The 23,540-nt window shown below is 37.0% G+C and overlaps 1 protein-coding gene across 1 annotated transcript; it reads right to left on the bottom strand.

The window, feature by feature from the left end:
• Positions 1-3: 3 nt before the first annotated feature.
• Positions 4-22,730, bottom strand: LOC106157931 (partitioning defective 6 homolog beta). Its single transcript, XM_013533732.3, has 3 exons — positions 22,537-22,730; positions 14,576-14,801; positions 4-4,001 (listed from the first exon to the last, which is right to left on the bottom strand). Exons 1-3 carry the CDS (start codon positions 22,597-22,599, stop codon positions 3,310-3,312), a joined length of 981 nt encoding a protein of 326 aa, XP_013389186.1. The 5' UTR covers positions 22,600-22,730; the 3' UTR covers positions 4-3,309.
• Positions 22,731-23,540: the final 810 nt, after the last annotated feature.

Here is a 23,540-nt window from a genome sequence, read left to right as displayed (position 1 = left end):
ATATGGTTGTTAAGATTTCACGGGCACTTTATTGTCCATTAAATGCCACAGATGTTACAGAATTGTGATGGCCTGCTCCTGTACGTGAATATCACATACAAAATTTAATGAATGACTTCTTACCACATTACACCAATCACCAACTGGTAGACTGGCATTTCTATGTATTTATCCATAAAAATTCTTTTCACATATTTTTTCTTTTGCTGATCAGACAAGTACAAAATGAGGCCCATCTTGCTTAGTGTCACCATCTATAGTCCGTTTCATTATCAATCAAGATTGACAAGTCTGTGCAATGATTGGTTTAACTATGTAAGCCGTTTAGAAAAAGATGTATCTACACTTGAAAATTTACAATATATACAATAACAACTGGTTTCAGTGAATGTTTCTTAGGCAAAAACTAGTAGTATTTTTCTACTATCATAAGCCAAATCCGGCATTCAAGTAATATGAATTCTTTATGAATACATAATAAAAATTATATGATATAGACTGTGCATGCAATGAAGTACTTCTGGGGAAAAAAAGTACGATAAGAACCATTTTGGAAGTCCAGGGAATGATGGTGAAGAAGGAAGAGATGTAAAATTAGCCAAGTTGTGAAATAAAATATAGACTCCCATTCTCCTATGCACATAAAAAGTACAATTCTCAGCAAAAACTGAGGTCAAAGTTTAATTTCCTTGACAAATCTATTATCCTTCAATTTCAGAGAAAAAAATTCATAGTGAACCAATAAACATACTTGACTAAATACTATGAGCAGGAATTGGGGTTCATACATCTCTGTCAAGTGTAATTATAATTAGTAGTAATGACAAATGAATTACATACAATTTTTTTCTGAATATTTCTCTATTGCAAGATTTGTAAGCTCAGTTATTCTTTACACAAAAAGCTCCTGGCATGAAGACTTCTAATTCTGTTTATTCCCTCATTGTCTTATCCAGGTTAAACATTTGTGAAATCATGATTAGTTTTGTAAGTGTACTATCTGGGGTCTAGATCTAGGTGATACAACCTTGAGCTATCAAGCCAGCAGTTTCAGATATAACAACCATATTGCATTTGTGAAATGAGAATCTTACTAACTGCATTCAGAACAGTGGACTAACTAGTCCAAGAGTCAAATATGGCCAACCAACTTGAATAATTCCCTATGCGGAATCTATTCACTGTCTATAAGCAGATAAGATGGCAAGCTTTTTGGTGGGTCGCCATATTTGACCCTCAGATCAATTAGTCCAACGTTCTGAATGCGTCCTAAGAACATAAATATATTGCTTAATGCATTAATCTTACCAAACAAACATTATGCACACTACAGTGTTTTACATGAATCAATGGGTAGTAATGTGCTTCTCTGGGCCCACTGGTTTTTTCACAGTGAAAATAGACGTCCACACAATTCCCAGCTTTAACAGTTAATCAATTACTTCATAATCTGAACCATATGTTCCCATATTCTTGTAACTGTTGAAATATATACTTCATATATAAAATTTCAAATGATATGTAAATTTAAATCACTTGTTTTTATATGTATAATTATGATAAACAGTAAATATTTTCTGGAAAATTATAATTATATTGTTCAGAAAGTTACCTTGAGAAATGAAATCAACATAGACACAACCTGACCAAGGTGAAAAAATTGTTTTTAACCATAAATATTTCTCTATCTAAATAGTTAACCTAGACATGAAATGAATGGTACCAATCTCAGACAAGATCTTTAAACACACAAGATGATTAACAGAACAAATGTAAGAACGATAAAAGTAAATGAAAATATTGATAAAAATGCTGTATTCTACTTTGAGTTGTGGTTTTCCATTTTTTCTGTCAGCATACCATATATATAATACAATGTACATATCTTTATGTATACATAACTCTATCAATAGTGTCAACAAAATATTCCATTTCAATTGTGGTCTTGGCCAAAATTTAATTGGTAAAGTCATTTAAACAGTGAATGTATAGAAACAATCTGTATTTTTGATCTTAGAAAGAATTTACTAAAGTTTATCCAAAGTGGGAGTTTCTCTTGGCTTCAATACTTGTTATCTGAAATAAAATCTGTTTTGAAACAATTTGAATATTTTTGCTACCATTTAATCTCGGACAAAGTCCCATTTAATCGTTGCTGTTCATTTTTTCATGGAAGATCAGATTTTTTTCAGCAGTTTGTCACATTCACTCCCACTGTGAAGTCTTGTATTCTCAAACCAGTCACTTATCAATACACAAGTACTGAACTGGTTCTTGCAAGTGACCAAATACCTTGTACCTATATAAAAAATTTGGGGTCTTTGCAATGAAAAATTGAAGAAATGAAATAACCTTCTTTTCACTTCTTCAGTCTAAAATTTTGATAAAATTTCATATTTGCAGGATAAGCCTTGTTTACATTTTATACACTTTAAGGATCTTCCAAATATTATGCATACAAGTTAGAGCAGAAGTTCAATTCAACGGGAGTTTCTTGTTCTACACCTACTTCTCTAAATGCTTTCCACATCCTAAATCTTTCAAAATAACGTGAATCCATCTAATTGCTAACCTGCTTTCCTACAATGTAACCTTGACCAATTGTGAATCTTACATGTAAAGATATAAATATATCTACCTCAAACATGGCTCTTCCTATCTTTTTAAATCTTTTTTTCAACCTTATGTCATTGTAACCTTAAATTACATACTACTCTACTTGTCAAATATACACATCAGTCTTCAGTACAAAAACCCTTTCATTAGTCAACAGTGAATATTTTTCTTTTTGCTGTGACTTGAAGCACTGAAGTTGTTTTGGTAATTTCTAAGCACAAACTGTAATTTTTTTTAGCTGCAAATGCACACTTTTTCAGTGTGACCAAATACGTTCTCTTAGCATGCACTGAAAGGCATTAAGAACTTCACAAGATACAATCCAAGTCCTTAGTCAAATATCTTTGCATTTATCTTCAATATTTCACATTTTCACTGTTTTTCTTCTAAGCAAATTCTGCCTCTACTTCTCTGGCTTTTTCTTCATATTTATACGATTTCCATATACTTCTAACTTGGGGAATACTTCAGCTGCTGATGAAGTTCTCTCCTGGCTAGAGTGACTTGCAAAGCATGGGCTACAGCGTCATTATCTTTAAAATTGTCTATATCTTCATTTTTATAAAAATATATTGGTCAATCATCTTTACACGTGTTCTTTTCCCCATATCTGAATATCTGACATACCATGAAAGGGGTCAACAACTGTTTCAGAAAGTAAATATGTGTGACTCAACAAAACAGTGGTGGGCACTATAATGTCACCACTGCACTGTCCTGGTCTTTTTCACTTGTTGTTGGGCTCGTATCATTTATCAGTTGCGTATGGTCCTTCACATCATCATCTTCCTCCTCAACAATACGAATTTCATCACTTTCCTGAGAAGCCACGGAAACGGTGGACCCCATAGACATCTGAGAGGCGTGCGACATTTGCGAATCGCGTCCAACACCTCCTCGTTTCGGTACAGGATTGTTCCTCTGATTGACAGGTTTGACAGTGATGATGAGGTTGGAGCTATTAGCCACCATCATATCAGTCACTTGGTCCAACGTTTTGCCCCCAACCTCAATACCGTTTACCTCCAGAACCTCGTCGTTCACAGCTAACAACCCCGTGCTCTCGGCCAGACCACCTGGCACCAACCGAGAAATAAAAATTCCTGGTACCTTTTCCAGTCCATGAGGGGTCACCCGTACACTGGTGCCATCCCGAATGTAAAAACCTAGAGGCTTGTCTGAACCGTTTTTGCATAGTTTCACTCGTCTGTGAGTCTCAGGTACAATGTCTACGTCAATAATGGCCGACACCCTTCGGAAATCCTCTGGCAAGCTAATAGCGATGTGAGGCCTTGGCTTGACTTCTTCTTTGATAAGCTTACTGATGATTGGATTGCGACGCTTCCCAAACGTTCCATAGCCATTGAATTCCGCCCAGCTTTCTCCTGAAATATTGAATTAACAATATATAATGCCATCATGGTTTTAAAAAGTTAAATTTCTTCACACAGAAATTTAACAAAACAATATTCATTTACAAGTTCTCTTTATCAACTAAAGAATAGACCAAGAACTATATAACATAAAAATGTTACAACTCATGTGAGAAGACAATAAAAAATATATTTCTGATGTTACAGAATTACTTCTTACTCAATTTTGCTTAATTCAATAATTAATATAGTACTCAAATTTATTTTTACATTCACAGAATCAGAATCCAATGGGAAACCCAAGTCATCAGATTCCATTGTAACCTAAGCAGTTCACAATACACATACCATTCCTCTTAGAGCGCATTCTCAACGAATTAAGCCAGGCTTTACAAAGCTGGTGACCTAAAAATGGCGGACGTACATGAAAGAAAAACCGCCTAATCTTTTAATAGTCTCTCCGCCTCCCCACACGTCGTCCCTGCGGGGTACAGTAATTAAATCTCGGCTCCGTTCGCCATGCGGAAGCTACCTGAGAAATATTAAGTGCGCATGCTCATCAGTTAAACTCGTGGTGAAGAAAGCATGGCGGCTGAAGGCGATCGAAGGAAAAAAGCTCTTCTGTTCTATTATGTTTGAAAACAGAGACGAAAAAGGAATAATTTGGCCCGTAGAGCAGCAATGAATCGACTATCTACGGAGATAATATCACCAGAGATATTCACGGAAAATATTAATGTTCGGAGCCGAGATTTAATTACTGTACCCCGCAGGGACGACGTGTGGGGAGGCGTGTGAGAGGCGGAGAGACTATTAAAAGATTAGGCGGTTTTTCTTTCATGTACGTCCGCCATTTTTAGGTCACCGGCTTTGTAAAGCCTGGCTTAATTCGTTGAGAATGCGCTCTTACTCCAGTTTAATAGCAAACTGTTTACCTAACTAAGCACCCAGAAGAGAATATTTAGACAAATGTGCAGCTTTCTCCCTTACAACCTAAATCACAAACCCACAATTTAACAACTCTATAAACCATTAATATCTAGGCTTACAAAGATAACATTTTATCCTATTTATAGATTTATAATGCCATCTAAACAGAAAAGTTCAGGGAAAGGCAATGTATATAACAGTTAGGCAGAATCTGATTAAGAGTTCATGCCTAACTGTTAGATGCTATTTGACATGGTGGCACAGCAGGAAGGCTCTCCTAGGGTCAAAGATGTGAAATGGATAACATAATTTTGGTGACATATCTCTGCAGAAAAAAGGGAAATATTGTGTCTCAGGAGGAGTTTGTTAAGATAATGTCTGTGCTTTATTTGTACTCTACTGTCCTGAAAATTGAGGGGTGAAACCAATGTTAGTGAGAACTGTCACGAATCTGAGTCCAAAATTACTCAAACTTGAGGTGTAATGAAGAAAAACAAATGTATTTAGAAAACAAACAAATCAATAAATAAAAATAAATGAAATAAATAATTCAATATTGGTTGAAATTTGTCCTTTCTCTTTGAAAGCCCAATATTCCTACAGAAACATTCTATAAAGACTGTCTGGAAAGTACCAAAGGCAATGAGCTGGTCTTTTTAACACTGCTTACTAAAAAGAAGATCAAATGGAGAAAATGGCCTTTCTTTCTCCTCTGTAGTTAGGTACACAAGGTGGCAGAGGCCATGACATTCCTTCCTAGATGCTGCTGCATACATAATGGAGACATAATCAGTAGATGAGATATGAATAATGAACATAAATGTCACCCTGCCTAGACTAGTCACTCTGTGTCGCTCCTTTAGAGGGGAATATTGTCCCTCCTTGTGTAATGTATTTAGTACTTCTTTTGAGTATTGAGCTCATTTTTAGCAGAATTCATGCAACACTGATAAATCAAATTTGCACATAGCAATATTTGGTTCATGATAAAGAGTCAATTTCAAAGTTCTTTAAAGCGATTCAAATTCTAAGTACATTTTTGTTTCTAAATGTGATAAAACTTGACAGAAATGAAATATTGGTTGGTGCTTGAAATATGTTGTTGGTATTTGAAATATGTTCATGAGTTATAACCATGTAGAGATGCCCCCTGATTACACTCACCGAGGGAGAATATTTGTGCACATATTATATAAAATTACGACACTGAGTCAACTGGTACATGACGGGACAATAACCCAAATAATTCTCTCACAAGAACAGCATTAAGAATGAACTAAATACAGGACAGAGAGAGAGAGAGTGAGAGAGAGAGAGATTGAAAGGGGGGAGGGGGAGAGAGGGGGAAAGAGGGAGATAACAAATCACATCCTGACCTAGACAAGCAGTACAAGCCTGTTTTCGTAAGTAGACACAACATTGTCCTAATCACATGATATTGTTTTCTATTAGTCTTTGTGGAAAGACAATTGTTATCATATTTTTTTTCCTTGTTTTTCACAGTCAATAATCACTTCCATTTCATCTGAACTTTAATACACACTAACTGCCCTCTACCAAATTACTGGTGGCCAAAAGGGTACAAGCCTCCAGCTGACGACAAGAGTTACAACACACACAACGTCCATAGATCTGTCGACTTTCAAAGTGCACACTAAGAACAGAGTAGCATTTTTGCCAGCAGGAAGAAGGCGACATGCCAACTGGGCTAAAAAAAGAAGAAAAAAATGGCAATGGGAAGTGCAACTACCAGGCACCATTATTTTGTCATCATTAATTTTCCTGTAGCAATTTCTTTTGTTCTGATAAAACATTTGGCCAATATGCATATTTTCTGTGTACAAAAATGCTTTGAAATTTTTTTAAGAATTTGAATTTCTTACAGGTCTTATGTAATATCTTCAGGGCATTCTAAAGATGAGAAATGTTGAATGTATTACCTCTTGCAACAATCTTTCTTACAAGGAACATTCTGTTATTAGTACAGTTTGTGATTTTGTTGTTACCAACATCTCTTCCTACTCTTTTCAGAAAAAAAGGGACCATTTCATCTGTTTCTAGAAAATTGTATTGTGTGTGTAAATATGATTTTTGTAAATAGAAGATATCACACAGAATATTATGATTTTATTTTAACAAAATATATCAGTTCATCTGTTCTGAGAGAGCATCAGGTTTACACAAGGGATACACATCCGTCTAAGGTGAACCACCAAAATGAAGAAGAGACCACCAAGAAGATAGTTTCCTTCCTGTAATCCTTCAACCCCAACCCAAGCTGACTGGAAAAGTTGGTAATGTCTGATAGGACCAGACAGCTAGACTGATAATGATCTCCCACAGGTCTGGAGAAATGGAGAGCCAACAGCAAGTGCACTAAAACTTTGTGAAGGGTTATTCTGTACTCAGATCTAATATATACCGTTTATTAGATATTCGTTCTGTATGAGACTCTACCTGGTTTGAGGGAAAGCTTTTTTAAAGAGAAAACATACATTACCTGGTTCATTCTTTCAACAGTTTGGGGTGTGTATTTTGCAAATGAGAGAATAATTTACACAATGCAAATTGAAACAGGAAAACCCTACATATTTCATAAATAAAATGTTGATCTATTGCCCATGAAAAGAACAATTAATAACTTGGCATGCTGACGAAAATGCTCTGTGATCTCCCAACACTGACAGTATAGGAACAGCTCAAATGATACCAATAACAACTGAACATGAACCGTCTCTCCTCTATAGCTCTCAAAGTAAAAGGTTTTCCATTAAGTCCAATTAAAACAACACCCAGCTGATAACATGCAGGCTTTCCTGTCCAGTCTGACCCTATAGTCCATGTAACACCCTCTCAGGCCAGCTGAGCTGCTAAAACACTGGATTTTAATATCAAGATACTGGAAGAAACAGGACTGCTTTACACTGCATTGTTAACCTACAAATTAACCAATACACGGGGTCGAAAATGCTAGATTTTTTTCCTCTCATTATCTGGTAGTGCATGAAATAACTGCAGAAATGAGTTTCATCTTTGAAGACTGAGATGATAGTACGTGTTCTCATGTCAAACAAGGAAAAGGTTGAAAATTTTACAATTAATCATAAGTGGAGTAGATTCTTATTTTGTATATATTCTAAACACCCTGTCCTGCTCTCATAAACACTATATATCTGCTACCATATTCTTTCTGTCAACACAGGCAAACACACCATTTTATCCAATTATGAACAATGGACCCAAGGACCAACAAAATACTTCAGCTCTCAACAACTTTCCCAGCACATGTGTGTCATGCCAGGGCACTTTGTGGCTAAGGTGGAACTTGGGTGACCAGGGAAACAAACTTTTATATAAATATTCTGGGCAGCAGGAGGGCACCTTGTTTATCAAAAGACAAAAAGAATTTTGAAAAAAAAAGTCTTAATTCCACGTTGGTGACTTTCATGAACACACTGCCAAAAAGTACTAGAATGTAGTAAACTTTTACTGCAAAATATATATAATACTAGTAACATCATTTATTGACAGAAATTGGAAGAGGTTGCTTTAAACTTTCATCTTGAAAAAAAAGTTCAGAGAAAAGTTTTCTAGTCGAATGCTTTCTGTAGAGGAGTGGGTTGAGGGAAGGTCAGACATCCAGAACCAAAATTAATGACTGAAATATGTCTAAAATGTGAGCTACGTGATAATTTGTCATTTAACTAACTAATGGTAGCCATGGCAACAGCTACCGCCTCCTGTCAATTAAAATGTGTAACAAGCGTAAAATTTCCCCACACAATGGAGGCAATAAGGCCAGAACTGCTGTGACTCAGGTTTAACTAGATATAATTAGCTGAAATCTTTTCTCAAATTCCTTGTTTTCCATTCAATGCAAATGTCTCCTTCCAGTGCGAGACAAACTATAATTAGCCTGCATTTCAGCCTTCCCAACAGCAAGGAATTTACTGGGGAAGGTTTGTTGTAGTAGTGCTTGTCACCAGTTTCGTAATTTCTGTTTTTGTGGTTTTAATCTCCCCCTGACAAAGTTTGAGTAACTGTAGCCTATAATATAATATAAATGATGAGTAAAATACAAATTTTATTTCTTCACTTCCACCTTCTGACTACCTGTAGCTATTACCATAAATGAATCATCAGGTCTGAGTAAAGACCCCCCCCCCCCCCCCCCCCACACACACACACACACACACACACACACTATTCCTCCATCTTTATTTCAAAGTTAGAAATAATCTGGTCTCCCTTACAAAACCAACACCCAAAGTTTTCTCTTTCTGGTAAGAAGTCACCAGTTCAACGTCCTTAGGCTATCTGTGTGTAATTGCATTTCTGCAGCAAGCTGAGAAGATCGCATACCACTGGTAGTCTACTGCTTGTGTAGACAACATACACTACTTGGCTTGTAATAAATCTAACTTATCTCTTTATTTTCATAATCATGTAATATTTCCATGCAACACATTACTCTACAGCACAAGTGGAACTCGCTGTGATAATGTCAGACACGAAACAATAACTCATATTTGTTATCATGGGATGTTTTTTTTTTCTTTTTTCTTACGCTGCATATTGTTCCTATTTTACATAAAAGGTACCTGGTCTTTTTCTGTATCATATCTTTTATCTTGTCAAAAAAAAAAAAAAAAAAAAAAAAAAATCTGACATGAAAGGGGAGTACTAGTAAAATTTTAATGAAGAGATCTATTTAGCAGGTACAATATGTCAAAGAAAATGACATTAGAGATTAGGTTTTTGTAGATCAGGAGCAACTATTACTGTGATACATTAGATACAAAACCAGCCACTCTGCAGTTAGACACCTGATCCTAAACGTGTTGAACTAACTCCTCCAAACAGTTCAATACCTGTCTAAATTGGTGTAGAAAACCCAACTTCATGAGCTGATGAAGGTGTAACCCTAAAGGGTGAGGGGCTCCTTGCTATCATAGAGACGAAATGATTTAAGTAAAACAGAGGTGAACTGAGCATTAATGAAGTGGAAATTCTTACCACTCCAATCCCGTGATTTAACCCCAGTACTATGGTCCAAGGCAAACACACCAGGACATTGGATAAACACAGACAGAAGAGCCTGTGGAGAGGTCTACATAACGCTGAATATATACCCTGTACCAACCACAGACCATATTCACTCAGTCTTTAACATTGGTGCCACAGCCATAATCTATCTAGCTAAGTAGTGCATGTTTGACATGCAGTATTGCAATCAAGTTGACCATCTTTTCTATAGATGCAGTGTACTTAATTAAGTTCTGAGAAAAGGTACAATCAGCACTACATTGTGATAATGGAATAATTTTTACATAGATTTATCAATGACAAAAGGAGTGGAAGTGATACCTACTACAAGCCCGGAGCTAGAAATTTCAAAGGAGGGGGTGGGGGGGGGGTCTTCTCAAAATTGGACCTACTACCATAAAACCTTCGTGTATCAGCCCCATGTATCTGCATCAAATTTTAACTTTTCCCAGGCAAAGAACACTTCATTTGACCCCCCCCTCCAACATCCCCACCTGGGAGAGGGGGAGCGGGGAGGGGGGGGCTGTACCAGAACCACAAAAGTCCCTGTGACAGTTGTCATCACAGTTGACAGGTATCAGAAGCATTCTTACATCTGTTGTTTACCACCAGGTGGAGCACCTAACCCTTGTCAACAACTGGCATCGAATTTTTTGTTACATCTGTTGCCAATTTTATTTAGTTCTTTTAACAATTGGAAAAAGACAAATTTTGTGGCTTCAATGCATTTCTGGAAAATATAATTTTAATGTTCTTTTCCTCTTCTGAGGAGGTTCACTGAGAAACTTTAAAGGGTTTGCTTCATGCCGTCAGAATGGCCTGAACGGAACATATTCTTCAGAAAACATGCCCAACTAACGATATCTTTATCCAAATACACAAATTAAAAGCTCATTTTGTAAATTTTTGGCTTTAAAAAACGTCCTATTTGCTCGGCCTGGGAGTTAATGAGCTACGTGGTCACGTGGTCTAATGACGACAATCGAGCCACTGGAGAACAGAGTGTGCTTAGCTGTCAAACTGAGCTGCATTGTCTACCTGTAAGATGACTTCTCTGGCTTCTGATAAAAGTTCATACTCATTCAAATCTCTTACCGGAGGGGTCTAAATCCTCGTGAAGCTGTGTAAAACCATTTCCCGTCTAGTCATTTCTTTAACAAGCATTTCATAATGGTTATCCCAAGTTGTATAAAACACTGCATTTGAATGAGTTAAGGGAAATGTTGATTATTGCATATGAGGTCCATGTTATTTGTGAAATTCAATTTATTTTATTAAACCGCTGACACTCCGTCTTGCATACTTTTATTAAACTGAGGTAAACAATGCCCGTTACCTTTACAAGTCCTATCTTAATCATCCATCTACCTGGAACTTCCTTTACCTCTTAATTAGAGGGTTAAATGGCATTCAATTTGTCTTGCTTGTATCGAACGCACTCTCTATCTAAGCTTTACTCCAGTTATCTCAGGTAAAAATCTACCTGTGCGTTAGTTACAAAGCGCAGCTCCCGTAGACCTGGGGGTACTAGATAAAATCTGAACACCAGGTTTATCGAGGAGCTGGAGAAAGAAAGGAAGAATTTTTCCTGCACAACTTCATAGGAATGTTAACACGGACTTGATCCAGCTTAGACCTCCAAACTAACAGGGTGACATGGGCAATTTTCACAAACAAATCATAAAACTATATTTCAGTTAACCGCCTTTAAAATAAATATACCGTTCTGGGTAAATTAAAATAGTTATTAAATCGCAAGAATATTTTTGACTTAAATAATGATTTTATTATTAATGGAAATTAAGCTACTATATGAGGTACATTTGCTGTGATTACGCTGTCCTTCATGTTTTGCGTAAGTCTACTTTTTGCTGTATGTGCTTGTAATCTTTTTAAATATGTGCGTACAATTTTTGCAGGTCTGGTTACCCCCCTGTTATGTGATGAGAGTATTAATTTGGCAATTAGTTCCTTAGCTTATTTGAATAGAATTGCAGTGTAAAATTTTCAACAAGATGTTGGCGAAATAGCCCATTACTCTTTGTAGGTATTTCCCCCGTCAAAGTTTGTCTAAAATTATCTTTCAATCTTTACTCTTTCAAAGACAGTATAAAGTTACCTGACATATTTTCGTGTAAACTTAATGACAAGCCAAGTGTCTCCAGTTCATTCCGTACTCAATTTTACCCAAGCAAATTTTTTTCTTGAGTAGATCTTTATAGCACGTTGTTATAAGCTTACAAATTTGCAAAAAAAAAATTGCGTATTGACGCAGAATTTGCGTTTCAAGTTATAAAATAATCAATCTTTTAAATTCTTTAATATTTCAGATGAAATAATCTTCAGAAACAAATCCTCAAAGCATAAACGAATTAGGATAACGAACCATTTTATTATAGCAGTTCCCATTTTTTCTTTAATATGTTTTTCCTCAACACGTTTTCTTCCACGGAAGCTTCAAGATACCCTGAGAGCAATTTCTTTTATTAATGTTCGCGACCGTGTTTGAACTTAATTGTTTAAGTATTGATATTTAACGTCATTTACAAATACCAATAAAATAACCCCATGAAATAAATGAGATATATTGAAAAATATGAAAGCCCACCAAGACGAGTTTCATACCTGTTATTACCTGGCTTGGGAATTGCAGCGGTGCATAATTAACAGGTTTGTTGTAAACGAGCTTTTGGTCAACTACAATGCATTTAAAATGCATCAGCAATCAGTAAGTTTGCCAACTGTTGACAGTTAATCTGAAAGACTACCAGCTCTTGATATGATCTAAACCACCTGAGGTGACCATGATCTAGAGCATCGCAACTATTGTCACCGAAGTTAGTAAGTAAGTCATGGAAGACCGTCACAGACAAAGAAAGATTGTCAACGAGAGCTGAAATTTTGGTGAATCCCACGGCAACACACCGAGGCATAACGAAAATTCCTCAACTCCGTTCAACACAACTTTCCTTAACTTCTCCGTCTGTATGCACCTGCAGCTCAGTTGAGTCTCATAGACCTTTATCGTGATTGTCGTCACAGTACCACGTGACCCAGATCTGTTGCTTCATTTTTGCATATTGAGGTGAGGTTTACTAAAACGCTTTTTTTCTACTAATAAATTGTTTTTATAATTTTTAAATGGCGGGGATCGATTAAAACATACCTCTAGTGTATAGATTGAGTGCTGTATCTTCAAAATTCGAGAAATGGATTTTTACATGAACATTGTCCTTTAACATCATGAGAACCCTCCCTTAATTCTTGGCATGTTTAACACTTCATAACCTTTCAAAAAGACTCCTATACTATATAATTTAGCCTAAGCTCAGGCTTGATATAATCATCTCTCACAGCTGAGCTCTTCACAACACAGGTCATCCCAGCCTGTCACTCCGTACCATGTCATTACATATCAAAGGGAGGGTTTCAATTTTGCCGACTTATCTTCTGAGGTAGCCATTGTCCCCCCATGAGCTGGGAGATGAATACCAGTATTCAGGTTGTGGGGTTCTTATCACACCTTTTCATCTCCCTTTGCAGAAAGAAGAGAGAGAAAGACATACATTATTGCCTCACTGGGTCTTTATAGCTCTCTTCAGTCAATTTTGAAGTTAGACTGGGTCAAAACTATAATGGACCAACAAATCATTCAGACAACCAAGCATATTACTTAGTACTGAATTTCCAAGGGGCATTTCAATTTTTTGCGTGTTTTAAGAGCAAAAAATTAAAAGAAACCCCACTGTACTCCATCTAGACCTTGAAGTAATGATAATCTGGTCATGAGCGACAGTCAAGGACCTTTTAACTTCAAAACTGCTTTTTGAAAGATACTAGTAAGTTTCCTTGTAGATCTGTTGATTGTTGAGTTGACATCGCTGACCTATCCAGTGTCCCACTTGATCAACCAACCATCACCTGCATCTGGTACCAGTGCTTGATGCTCACAGATACCAGCCTACTGCTAGTAAGGGTATAAGGCCCCATACAGAACAGTGGATCAACTAGTCCACGGCTCAAATATAGCAACACACTAAAAAGCTAATAGACACTGAATAGATTCCCTGCGTGGATTACATAACAAGCATTCAAGTAGGTCGGCCATATTTGATCCACATATTATATAGTCTGAATGCGACCCAAGTAGGCAAGGGTTTTCCTTCCGAGTCATCCAGTCATCATTTGGACTCCTCAAAAGACGGCCTTTACTTCCAAATATGTTGTAACGACTGACAAAATTTTTGGGTTGTTTGGTTGGGTTTGCTCGAGTTGGACTCCCTGTAAATCGATGACCAAATTACAGATTCATATTTTGGATTCCTGTACCCTAAATCCTGGAAAAACCCCTGCAGGTAGGCCTAGGCCAATGCTTAAAGAAGAGGTAGTACTAGTAGTTGGTGAGAGGGTCTGTCAATTTTACACTAACCAGAGCAGAAATGCACTCGCACTGGCTAATCATTTACCTGTGATAAATAAAGTGAAGAGTTATACACAACTGACATGCATTAATATCATTAATGCCCCACCCAAAGAACAATACTAGTAATACAATCATCCTTAAAAGGATCCAGAACATTTGTGGTTTCCTGGGATTCTAGGCAACTTACCTTTTTTCTGAATGTGGAGTTTTAAAATAGGTTTAGCTGTGGACACTGCTTTTACAAAATTTTCATCATTATTTATTGGTAAAAGTTCCTGGTCTTTTGGGTCTGTGTAGCAGACGAGAAATGGAATGTCTTGTAGGAAATGGAGCTCCCCGAGCAGCTTCTGGAACGCCTCAAATTGTGTGGAAGACTCTCGGTTTATGGAAAATCTCCTGAACTCTGCTTCGAACTGGAAAGATGAAAATAAGCATATTTAGACAAACATAATTTATTTGATCACAATTGCATAAAGGAAAGACAAACGGGTTCTCTCTTTTCGATAAGTTGCTGAAATGGATGAGCAGAATTGCCATTCACATTATCAAATGCCATTTTTCCTTTTACAACCATAAAACCATGTAAATTTCACTCCGTTTCATGTCTAGATATTATTCTTGAGCAAATCACATTTTCTAACATCAAAAGACTCACTATGTCACCTGGAAAAAAGTCACAAATGACCAAAATTTTATATATTATATCAAAGAAAGAAAGCACAGTCTTTTCAGTCTGCAGTCATCAGCAATAATTGAATTACTTGTTCTACTAGTACTTGGGCTTCGTTCACATGAAAAACCTATTTTTTAAAAATCTATTTTCTATTCGCCGTATCTTGTGATCACGGTCTGTGCCCTGAATACCCCGCGGTGTAATTACTGGCAGTGCGAGCCAGTTACTTCCAAAGCTGTAATTAATTCTCGCTCGGAGTGATCACAAGATACCGCGAATAGAAAATAGATTTTTCATGTGAACGGAGTCTTGCTCTCTCTCTCCCAGCCGATGTTAATCAAATTTTCCTGGGTCTAGGGATATCACAGCATATTACCACAAATCAGTGATATTGATGAAGTGTAAAATACTTCATTACATGCAACTAATTGAAAATGGAAATCATTACACACGTGACCACAAAGTCATATGGGACACAACACTACTAATTTATCTGACTGGTTTCTAGTATTTTGTGTTATGGAGGAGAGAGGTTATGATATCAACATCTTAAATGCCAACATGCACAGTATCTTTATCACATTCAATAATCAATTTTAGAATCAGTTTTAAACTGTAGTCCAAATTCATCCATACTGCAGCCAATATATGTTATCACTGGCACCAACATTAACTGATTTCTACTGATGGGATTTTTTTATGGAAGGGGGGGGGGGGAGGGAGGGGTAATGAGATAATAATGAACCAGGAAACTGGCTACACAAGTGTCCTTGAAGTCACATTATCAACATATCATGCTAGTGTCTACTTCCTGTCAGTGTGCATCCATCAGATATATCTGATAATCTCATCATAGTCTTAGGATGATCCTCAGATTATAGGATAATCATAGTGATAAGATGCTGAAGGACTCATTTCTAATAAAACTATTGTTCAATACACAGAAAGAATACAGAGAAGCTGGTGATTGGAAACAAGAAATAGTGCGTTAATCTGCTCATCTGATTACATTCAGCAAGAGTCCCCTGGGAGTTGGACTGACCTACATAATACGATAGTTTCATTGGGAATAAGCTCTCCAGGACTGACAGTCAGTATCATATATATACAAAGCTGTATCAATACTAATCATACATTTGTGTGTGTACACCCGGGGCTGCATGAGTGCTTGAGCAAATGTTTGCGTCTCTGCACGAATCTCTGTCTCCTTGCACGCATGTGTGTGCATGCATGCGTGAGGATACCGGCTTTCACGTGTGTGTGTGTGTGTGTGTGTGTGTGTGTGTGTGTGTGTGTAAGAGACAGAGAGAGAACTGAGTCATAACAACAAATTTTATCTCAATTGGTTTTACCACATTTATAAAATATATTCATACCTGTTCATATAGATAATACATACTGTATATTATATCAACTACATGACTAACAATGCTCAATAAACTTGTGTGTAAATCTACAAGGCATAACAGCCCTATGAGAACCATGTCTGTTATGTTCCTAAGTGAGCAATGTAAATAACAGCTCCGTAGGAATGTAGGTATACCAGGGCGTTGGTGCTCATTCCTCGTATTCTCTACATAGCAGGCAAGCTGACACTGGATATAAGCTAAATACATTGGTATCTAGCCAGGTCTCTGCTACACTTAAAAGAGATTGGCACAGTAGACATTTTTTTTTTTTACAAAAGCAAATATCTTTCATGTACTGTGTCTTTTTTCTTCCATACTATTTTGCATAATGAAATGGGGGAGGACTTTTTAAGTGCTATTAATAATATGATATAGAAGGCTGACCATTTGATCTCCTCTGGAAACTGGCCTTGCATGTCCAAAAGGGGCCATCTCAGACCTCCCAAAATCACATCCTCAGCAGAACAATCAAGGCCTTATGCTATGTCACCCTGATATGAGGCAAATTTCCACTGAATATATTCCAACTCTTGTCTGTGACCCAGATGATTAAGTTAAATTAACCACAGGTGATAAGTACACCAGGTCAGGCCGATTTGTAAATGCGACTTCAAACCCCACCAGTTACATCATCAGCGTAGTAGTAATATCTCTGTATTGTGTCATATAGAGAATTGCCTTCCACTGCACAGTGTAGAGAGAAGTATGGTGTCATCTCCTCATTCATCATTGTCATATCTACAGGTGAACTCTGCATTCCACAGGTGAGAGAAGCCATCTTCCACATCATACCTCCTCACGCCACCATTGGAGACCATTCCCAGAGACGATTGTACCAACTATGGAGTTGGGATTGAACTAACTGGAGGAGATTCTCGCTTAATTGCAATTAACCTGGGCTAGATGTCTGTCACACCTCTAAGGCTGATAGGGGGTAATAAACTATCGTTTAGCAGCTTTACAGTAGGCGTCCCAGACGTCTAAGCGGCTTGGGCTGAAAGCAATGTAGCGAGGGACCCCATGGAAATGGATCAATCCTGTTAGATCAATCTAGGGATGGGAACCCAGTCTTATTAATTTTAGAGACTACTTTGGCTAATAAATAAAAATGTAACTAGCTACAAAAGTGTGATTCCTTCCAGATACAAATCTGACTGCTTCAAACCAGTTTTGACTCTATAAAACTCTACAAGGACAAGAGTACTAGTGCACAGTTGAATGACAGTAAATGAGATGAATTCACATTTATTCTTCCTCTAACACACAGTCCTTGGGTAACGTTCAGGCCAATTTTAACAGACAACGTTTCAATTTTAACAACGAATGATAGATACTTTAATTCAACCCCCCACCCCCTAAAACCTCCTACTAGTATGTAATTCTTTTAGCTTCACTCAGAAATTATGACGGATAATACTACTGTTAGGACGGATTGCAATCAAGTACTTACACCAAGAAGTTAAAACACAAGTTCCATTTCTGTTGAAACTGTCCTGAACGCAGCCTTCCTCAGTGACAAAGGGCTCGGGATATCACCCGATTTCTTAACCACAAAAATGTCATTAAACCTCTTAGCATTAGAAACATAAGTTGGGGGATAACGTTACAGAATAAATGTACACTATGCAGTTTCTTTATTGTACTAGAACACATGAACTGACAGAGAGGTGAGGCACTTGTGTATCATGAAGCTCCTTTTCTGTCACACTTTAATATCTTTTCTCTTTAAACAACACTTGGACACCATTTCCACAGATTTTAGATCGATCTATCCCTTTTGGGGGTCTCACTTGATTACTGTCAGCTAAGCCGGCTTAAGCGGCTGTCCCGCCTACTGAAAGCTGTAAAGGGGTAATTAACTATGGTGCGCGCTCGGCTTACTGCAATTTAGCGTGAACCCCCAGGGAGTTAGGTCGATCTAAATCTTTATCTCTGGATCGATCTAAATATCTGGGAATACACCCTTGGTATTTTCAATCCTAAACACATTCTGATATAAAATGCTCTTCAATAAAGACATAACTCTTAAGCCTAACCTTCCCAACTTTCAATTCCAATGCATACTTTCCTAAAAGATTTGCTTTTATAGATTTATCTATCTGTGAACTTATTTTCAGCAAATTAGAAGATAACGGAATCTGAGATTTTTAAGCAGATAAACAGATTTTTTTGGCCAAATCCAACAGTCCATCCTTCTTTGCTTTGATCATCCACTGATTAATAAATCAGTTTCCTGCATTATCACATTAAAACAAGCTCTATTGATTAGATTAACACCCCCTCTTAAAGCAGGATTAACACCAGTTGAAAACCCCAAATCCTTCAGACAAGATACCTCATTTTATCAATCAAGAAAATCTACCACTTGAATTTATGGCTCAACCTCTTGGCTCTTTGTAAAATGGAAAACATTGCTTCTAATTCATATAAATCCAAGACAGTTCACCCCCTGCACTAGTCCTTCTGTCAGAGAAATATTTTAATTCACAAATGCATAAAGACAGATGAATAGAATGATAAGAATGTACATAATGTTCCACTATGTGTTTTTCCCATGTTGGAATGTCTGCTGACCAGTGATTATACCTTGGAGTATGCATACATATCTGATACATGTGCAGGGATATATTTCTTTAACCAGCATGGTCAATTGGGAAACCTGTGGTACTTTGTGGGATTTAGAAACATTTTACATTATATTCAGGGAGAAAACTCTATAAATACTACTTTTTGTTCATATTTCCAACTTCAACAAAAAAATTAATGATATAAAATATTCTTTTATATACACTAAGGCTATGTTTTAGCTAAGCTGTCCAAATATATTGTTGTACATATTTCTCCAAATGTCAATAATAGTTTCATGGACTTATATTTGGGGGGGGGGGGGGGGGAGGGGGGGGGGGTATTTCAAGCAAGTGAAGAACAATTTATCTGATTATTAATACATTTCTCTCAATTTGAAATAAAATATTGTGTTAGCCAAAATTCTTTATTTTCCTATATTTCCCCTTAAAGCTTATGAATCCTTGTCTGAGAATCTGCTTCTACCTCTTAACAACGTTCATTCTACATACTATCAAAGTCACTTGAGAAGCTCCCTTTTTATGTGGTAACTATGTTGGTCACTGGAAGATGGACATTTCTAAGCGAGCAACCAATGCTTGAGTATTCACACACAAAAACCATGATAAAAAGAAAAACAATTTTCCCATAATGAGCTACAAGGGCTGGTTTATCAATAAATCACAGTTAAACCAAGTGTACATGACAGCTACATGCTATCCTAGTAGACAGCAGATATAACCCATGGAGATGGATTTGCCGCGGTAGTCATCAAAATAACACCTCAGAAAGGTTAAAAAGCTTTTTGTCTTGTAAATATGCCTTGGGCTGTGTGAACCTTTGTTTGGTTCTTTAGTGCATCATAAAAAAAAAAAAAAAAAAAAAAAAAAAAAAAAAAAAAAAACTTTATTAAAACAAAACAAGCATTAGTGGAATTTCTCATTAACAGTAATTTGAACAATATTACAAGACTACAGAATTTTTTGACATTGAGACTCCTATACAACACAGCTGAGGCTATTATACAGCCATTAACATCTAATTTAAAAAAAAAAGGCCAAACGATACAGAATCTGTGTAATTTGTCAATCACCTGTGGTACTAATGCACCAAAATGCTAATGCCACTAATGAACTTAATGACAAAATAATCACTTACTCTTCTTATCAATAGATCTCTATCTTATCAGTTAAAATGATCCAATACGACAATTTCACTTAGTGTGAGGATGGTAAATTTGCCACTTCCTTTTTTTATCAGCTAGTTATTTAGAAAACCATTAATAAAAGTGATATTTATTAGGATTTATGCCTTTAGAATATTTAACTGACAGTTACTTTTAGATACAGGACTCATTATTGCTAATTATCTCAAAATTCTGTCATTAAAAACAAGCACAATTTATCAATGTTTACTTATTAAGCCTCCACAGCTGTTGGGTTCAGATGCAGCAATGAAACTGTCTAGGATACTCAAATTATGTCTCCTGATAATTTAAGGTGCGTTCCCAGCCATGCTGAGTCTCCCTATCTCACTTTGACCAAAAGCAACAGCCCTTCCCCTTATAACTCCTTATAACTATCTCATTATACTTAGCTTGTCTCAGCCTCTCTGTTACTCCACCCTCCAGCTCTGTTATATATCGAGCAGTCCTGCTCCATTTTACTGAATTAATCATGATGAGATGGACATATGGGACGGGCTGCACCAAGATCTAGGCAGACCCAACTTAACCAGAAACACGACTTTATTTCCAAACTGGAAGGCCATTTGTGTCATTACATTCTCCACAAGGAAAACCTGTTAGCTACAGATGCAATACTGCTCTTGGTAGAAGAGAGAGGTTTTTATTTTGTCTTAAACTGCCTGAAAACAAAATCTCTGATTCCCATAGTGGCTCATCATGAAGGTCATGCATGGTCTTTGGGAAATGAGATATCTTTAGATATTGTGTGTATTTACTACAACTGTCCACTGGCTGTAACTATAACAAGATGTAGAAACTATTTAGAGAAAACCCACACAGTTTTCTGCCAGATCGCCATCTGCACTCTATCCAGATGTACATGTATGTTTTTACCTCCAGTTGCTCTCCACATGGTTCAAAGCTCACACACACATGAGGGCAACACAGAAGCCAACCTGTTATAACACTACCCCACACCCTGAGAATCTGGTGGTGAAAACAGTCCAGAGAACCTGACTGGTAACACAGAAGTCAACCTGTTATAACACTACCCCACACCCTGAAAATCTGGTGGTGAAAACAGTCCAGAGAACCTGACTGGTAACACAGAAGCCAACCTTTTATAACACTACCCCACACCCTGAGAATCTGGTGTTGAAAACGGACAGGGGCACCTTACTCGTAACAACCAGATGAGTGCAGCATTGATACATCATCCCTGTTTTTATTTTATTTTATTTTTCTTTTTATTTTATTATTATTATTATTTTTTTACTGTTGTTGCACCATTGTTCCATACGATAATCAAATACTAGTAACCAAATATTTGGCTAATTAAAAAAAAAATTGCAAGAGCAAACCCACTGAGTTAAAAGCAAAGTGTTAACTTGATTACAAATGGAAAGAAATTTTGTTCAAGACAATGCAGAACTAGAACAAAAAATGCCAGTACATTACAACTATCAATAAGAATGGAGTGTAATCATGAAATACTCAAGGCTACCTATCGATCCTAACTTATCACGAGAAACACTGCAATTCAATGATAAATTAGGTTATCTCCCACCTGACAGAAATTATTAAACTGGTCTCTTCACTTGTTTTCAATGATTCAGCCTGGTATGTTCTGGCCATATTACACCACACTAAGGTGTCCACATATCTGGTATTACCGTACACCAACAACCACAGGAAAAATTGATGTGGTTGCTTCCACGCACCTGCCCAGACTTCATAGATTTTCCATTTACCGCATGACTGATTAGCACCCACTTGGGATTCTAATTAATTTGCTATCAACTCAAACTCAGCGTGGGTGTAAAAAGAAACAAGTAGCTGTCTGTTAGTTTAGAGGTGATTTACTTTGTAAACTTGTGGTTCTCTCTGTGAGTGTAATTTACAGACTGTTAGATATGCACTTGGCTTAAATAGGAATATATTTCTGATCTGTGAATAATATCGACTGTATAATATAAAGTTATGACCAGGTCTTTGTAGCAACTACTGCCTGTCACCCCACGGTGACTGATTTTTGCCTTTTGGTCCTCTTGTTCGGTGACACTTGTCCAAAACAACAGTTTTCTAATAGCTTACTCATCAAACGGTGCCATAATTGAGTAGTTTCTTATGTTAAACTAGACCTTGAAAGACTAAATACTGGGAAGTTTTCATAAAAACGCCTTCCTGGAGACGGCCAAATTCACAGATGGTACCCGTGGTCCGAAACGCAGAGCACGAGCGGCATGTTGAGAACTGGGTCACATAACTCGACACAGATACCAATTGTAGATTTCAAATCGAACCACTTCGCTTACCTTGCTTTTCACTTCTATAATATTAGGATCCACGTGATTAAATGCCTTTGCGTTCTTCGACATGATTGTTGCTTCAGCCTTATGTAAAGGCTTAATTAATTCCTAACACATGAATTCTTCTCCCTCAAGTTCCGAGGGTGCCTCTCCCTAGAACAAGTGCACAACCGACGATGACATCAATCAACTAGCCTCGCTTTCGATAACAATAATTAAGTGAGTCACAACTTAGATTCCTGTAGATTTAATAGATTTACTCAGCATCGGAAAGGTGTGGGGAATTTATTAACATTACTCAATCACAGAAAAATCCTCCGTGTGCAATAAATGAGAGGAGAAGAACTTCACAAATTGGTGTTTACAATGTGTCCGCATGTATCGGTGACGTCATCAATAATGGGAACTTGTTGACTGTCGAGCGGTCGATTTGATCTCTGAGATCATTGAAGGCGCTGAAATAGATGTAAATAATGTATTCCTACTGACATTGTTTTAAAGACATTAACTTAAATCCTCATGGAGTATGAAAAATGGGAGAAGATCATGATACATGCTGTTACTGACCAAACGTGAGGTCTGAATCGGTGAAGGAAATGTCCTCGGTGTGTTTGCCAGGTGCAACGACCTGATCGAGTAGCATTTGCACATGATATTCAATGTTTGGAGTAGACTGATTTGGACAGAATTAGATGCCGTGGGATAACTGACACCTTTGATTGTCAATGCAAATTACTCAGCAGTCAGAGATAACGTGAACTTTGACTGTTTCACACTTTGGAATACTAAGACTTGCTGTAAAATGTGGCATAATAGTAGATTACAGAAACCATGGATTTTACCAGGAATACTTGATTATGATGTGTCGTCTGCTGTATCTAACAAAGAACCACGTTTTCTACAAATTGTGAAGGTACATACATAGTATTTGTACCACATAGTACCCTCTACACTCATGCCCTCGCTATATTATCCCCTAGCTGTAGTCATGATCAAGTGTTTCCATTGTT

The sequence above is a fragment of the Lingula anatina genome, chromosome 4 (genome assembly GCF_051362555.1).
Source record: "Lingula anatina isolate TDL-2025a chromosome 4, LinAna3.0, whole genome shotgun sequence".
Taxonomy (NCBI): Eukaryota; Metazoa; Brachiopoda; class Lingulata; order Lingulida; family Lingulidae; genus Lingula; species Lingula anatina.
Note: the sequence above shows the minus strand (reverse complement) of the source record. Positions and strands in the feature narration are given on the sequence as shown.

Coding starts and splice junctions, on each gene's coding strand:
- LOC106157931 (XM_013533732.3), bottom strand. CDS start 22,599: ATGTCGAAGAACGCAAAGGCATTTAATCACGTGGATCCTAATATTATA. Junction 14,802..22,536: donor TTATAGAAGTGAAAAGCAAG/GTAAGCGAAGTG, acceptor TCATCTTTCCAG/TTCGAAGCAGAGTTCAGGAG. Junction 4,002..14,575: donor ACTCCACATTCAGAAAAAAG/GTAAGTTGCCTA, acceptor TCAATATTTCAG/GAGAAAGCTGGGCGGAATTC.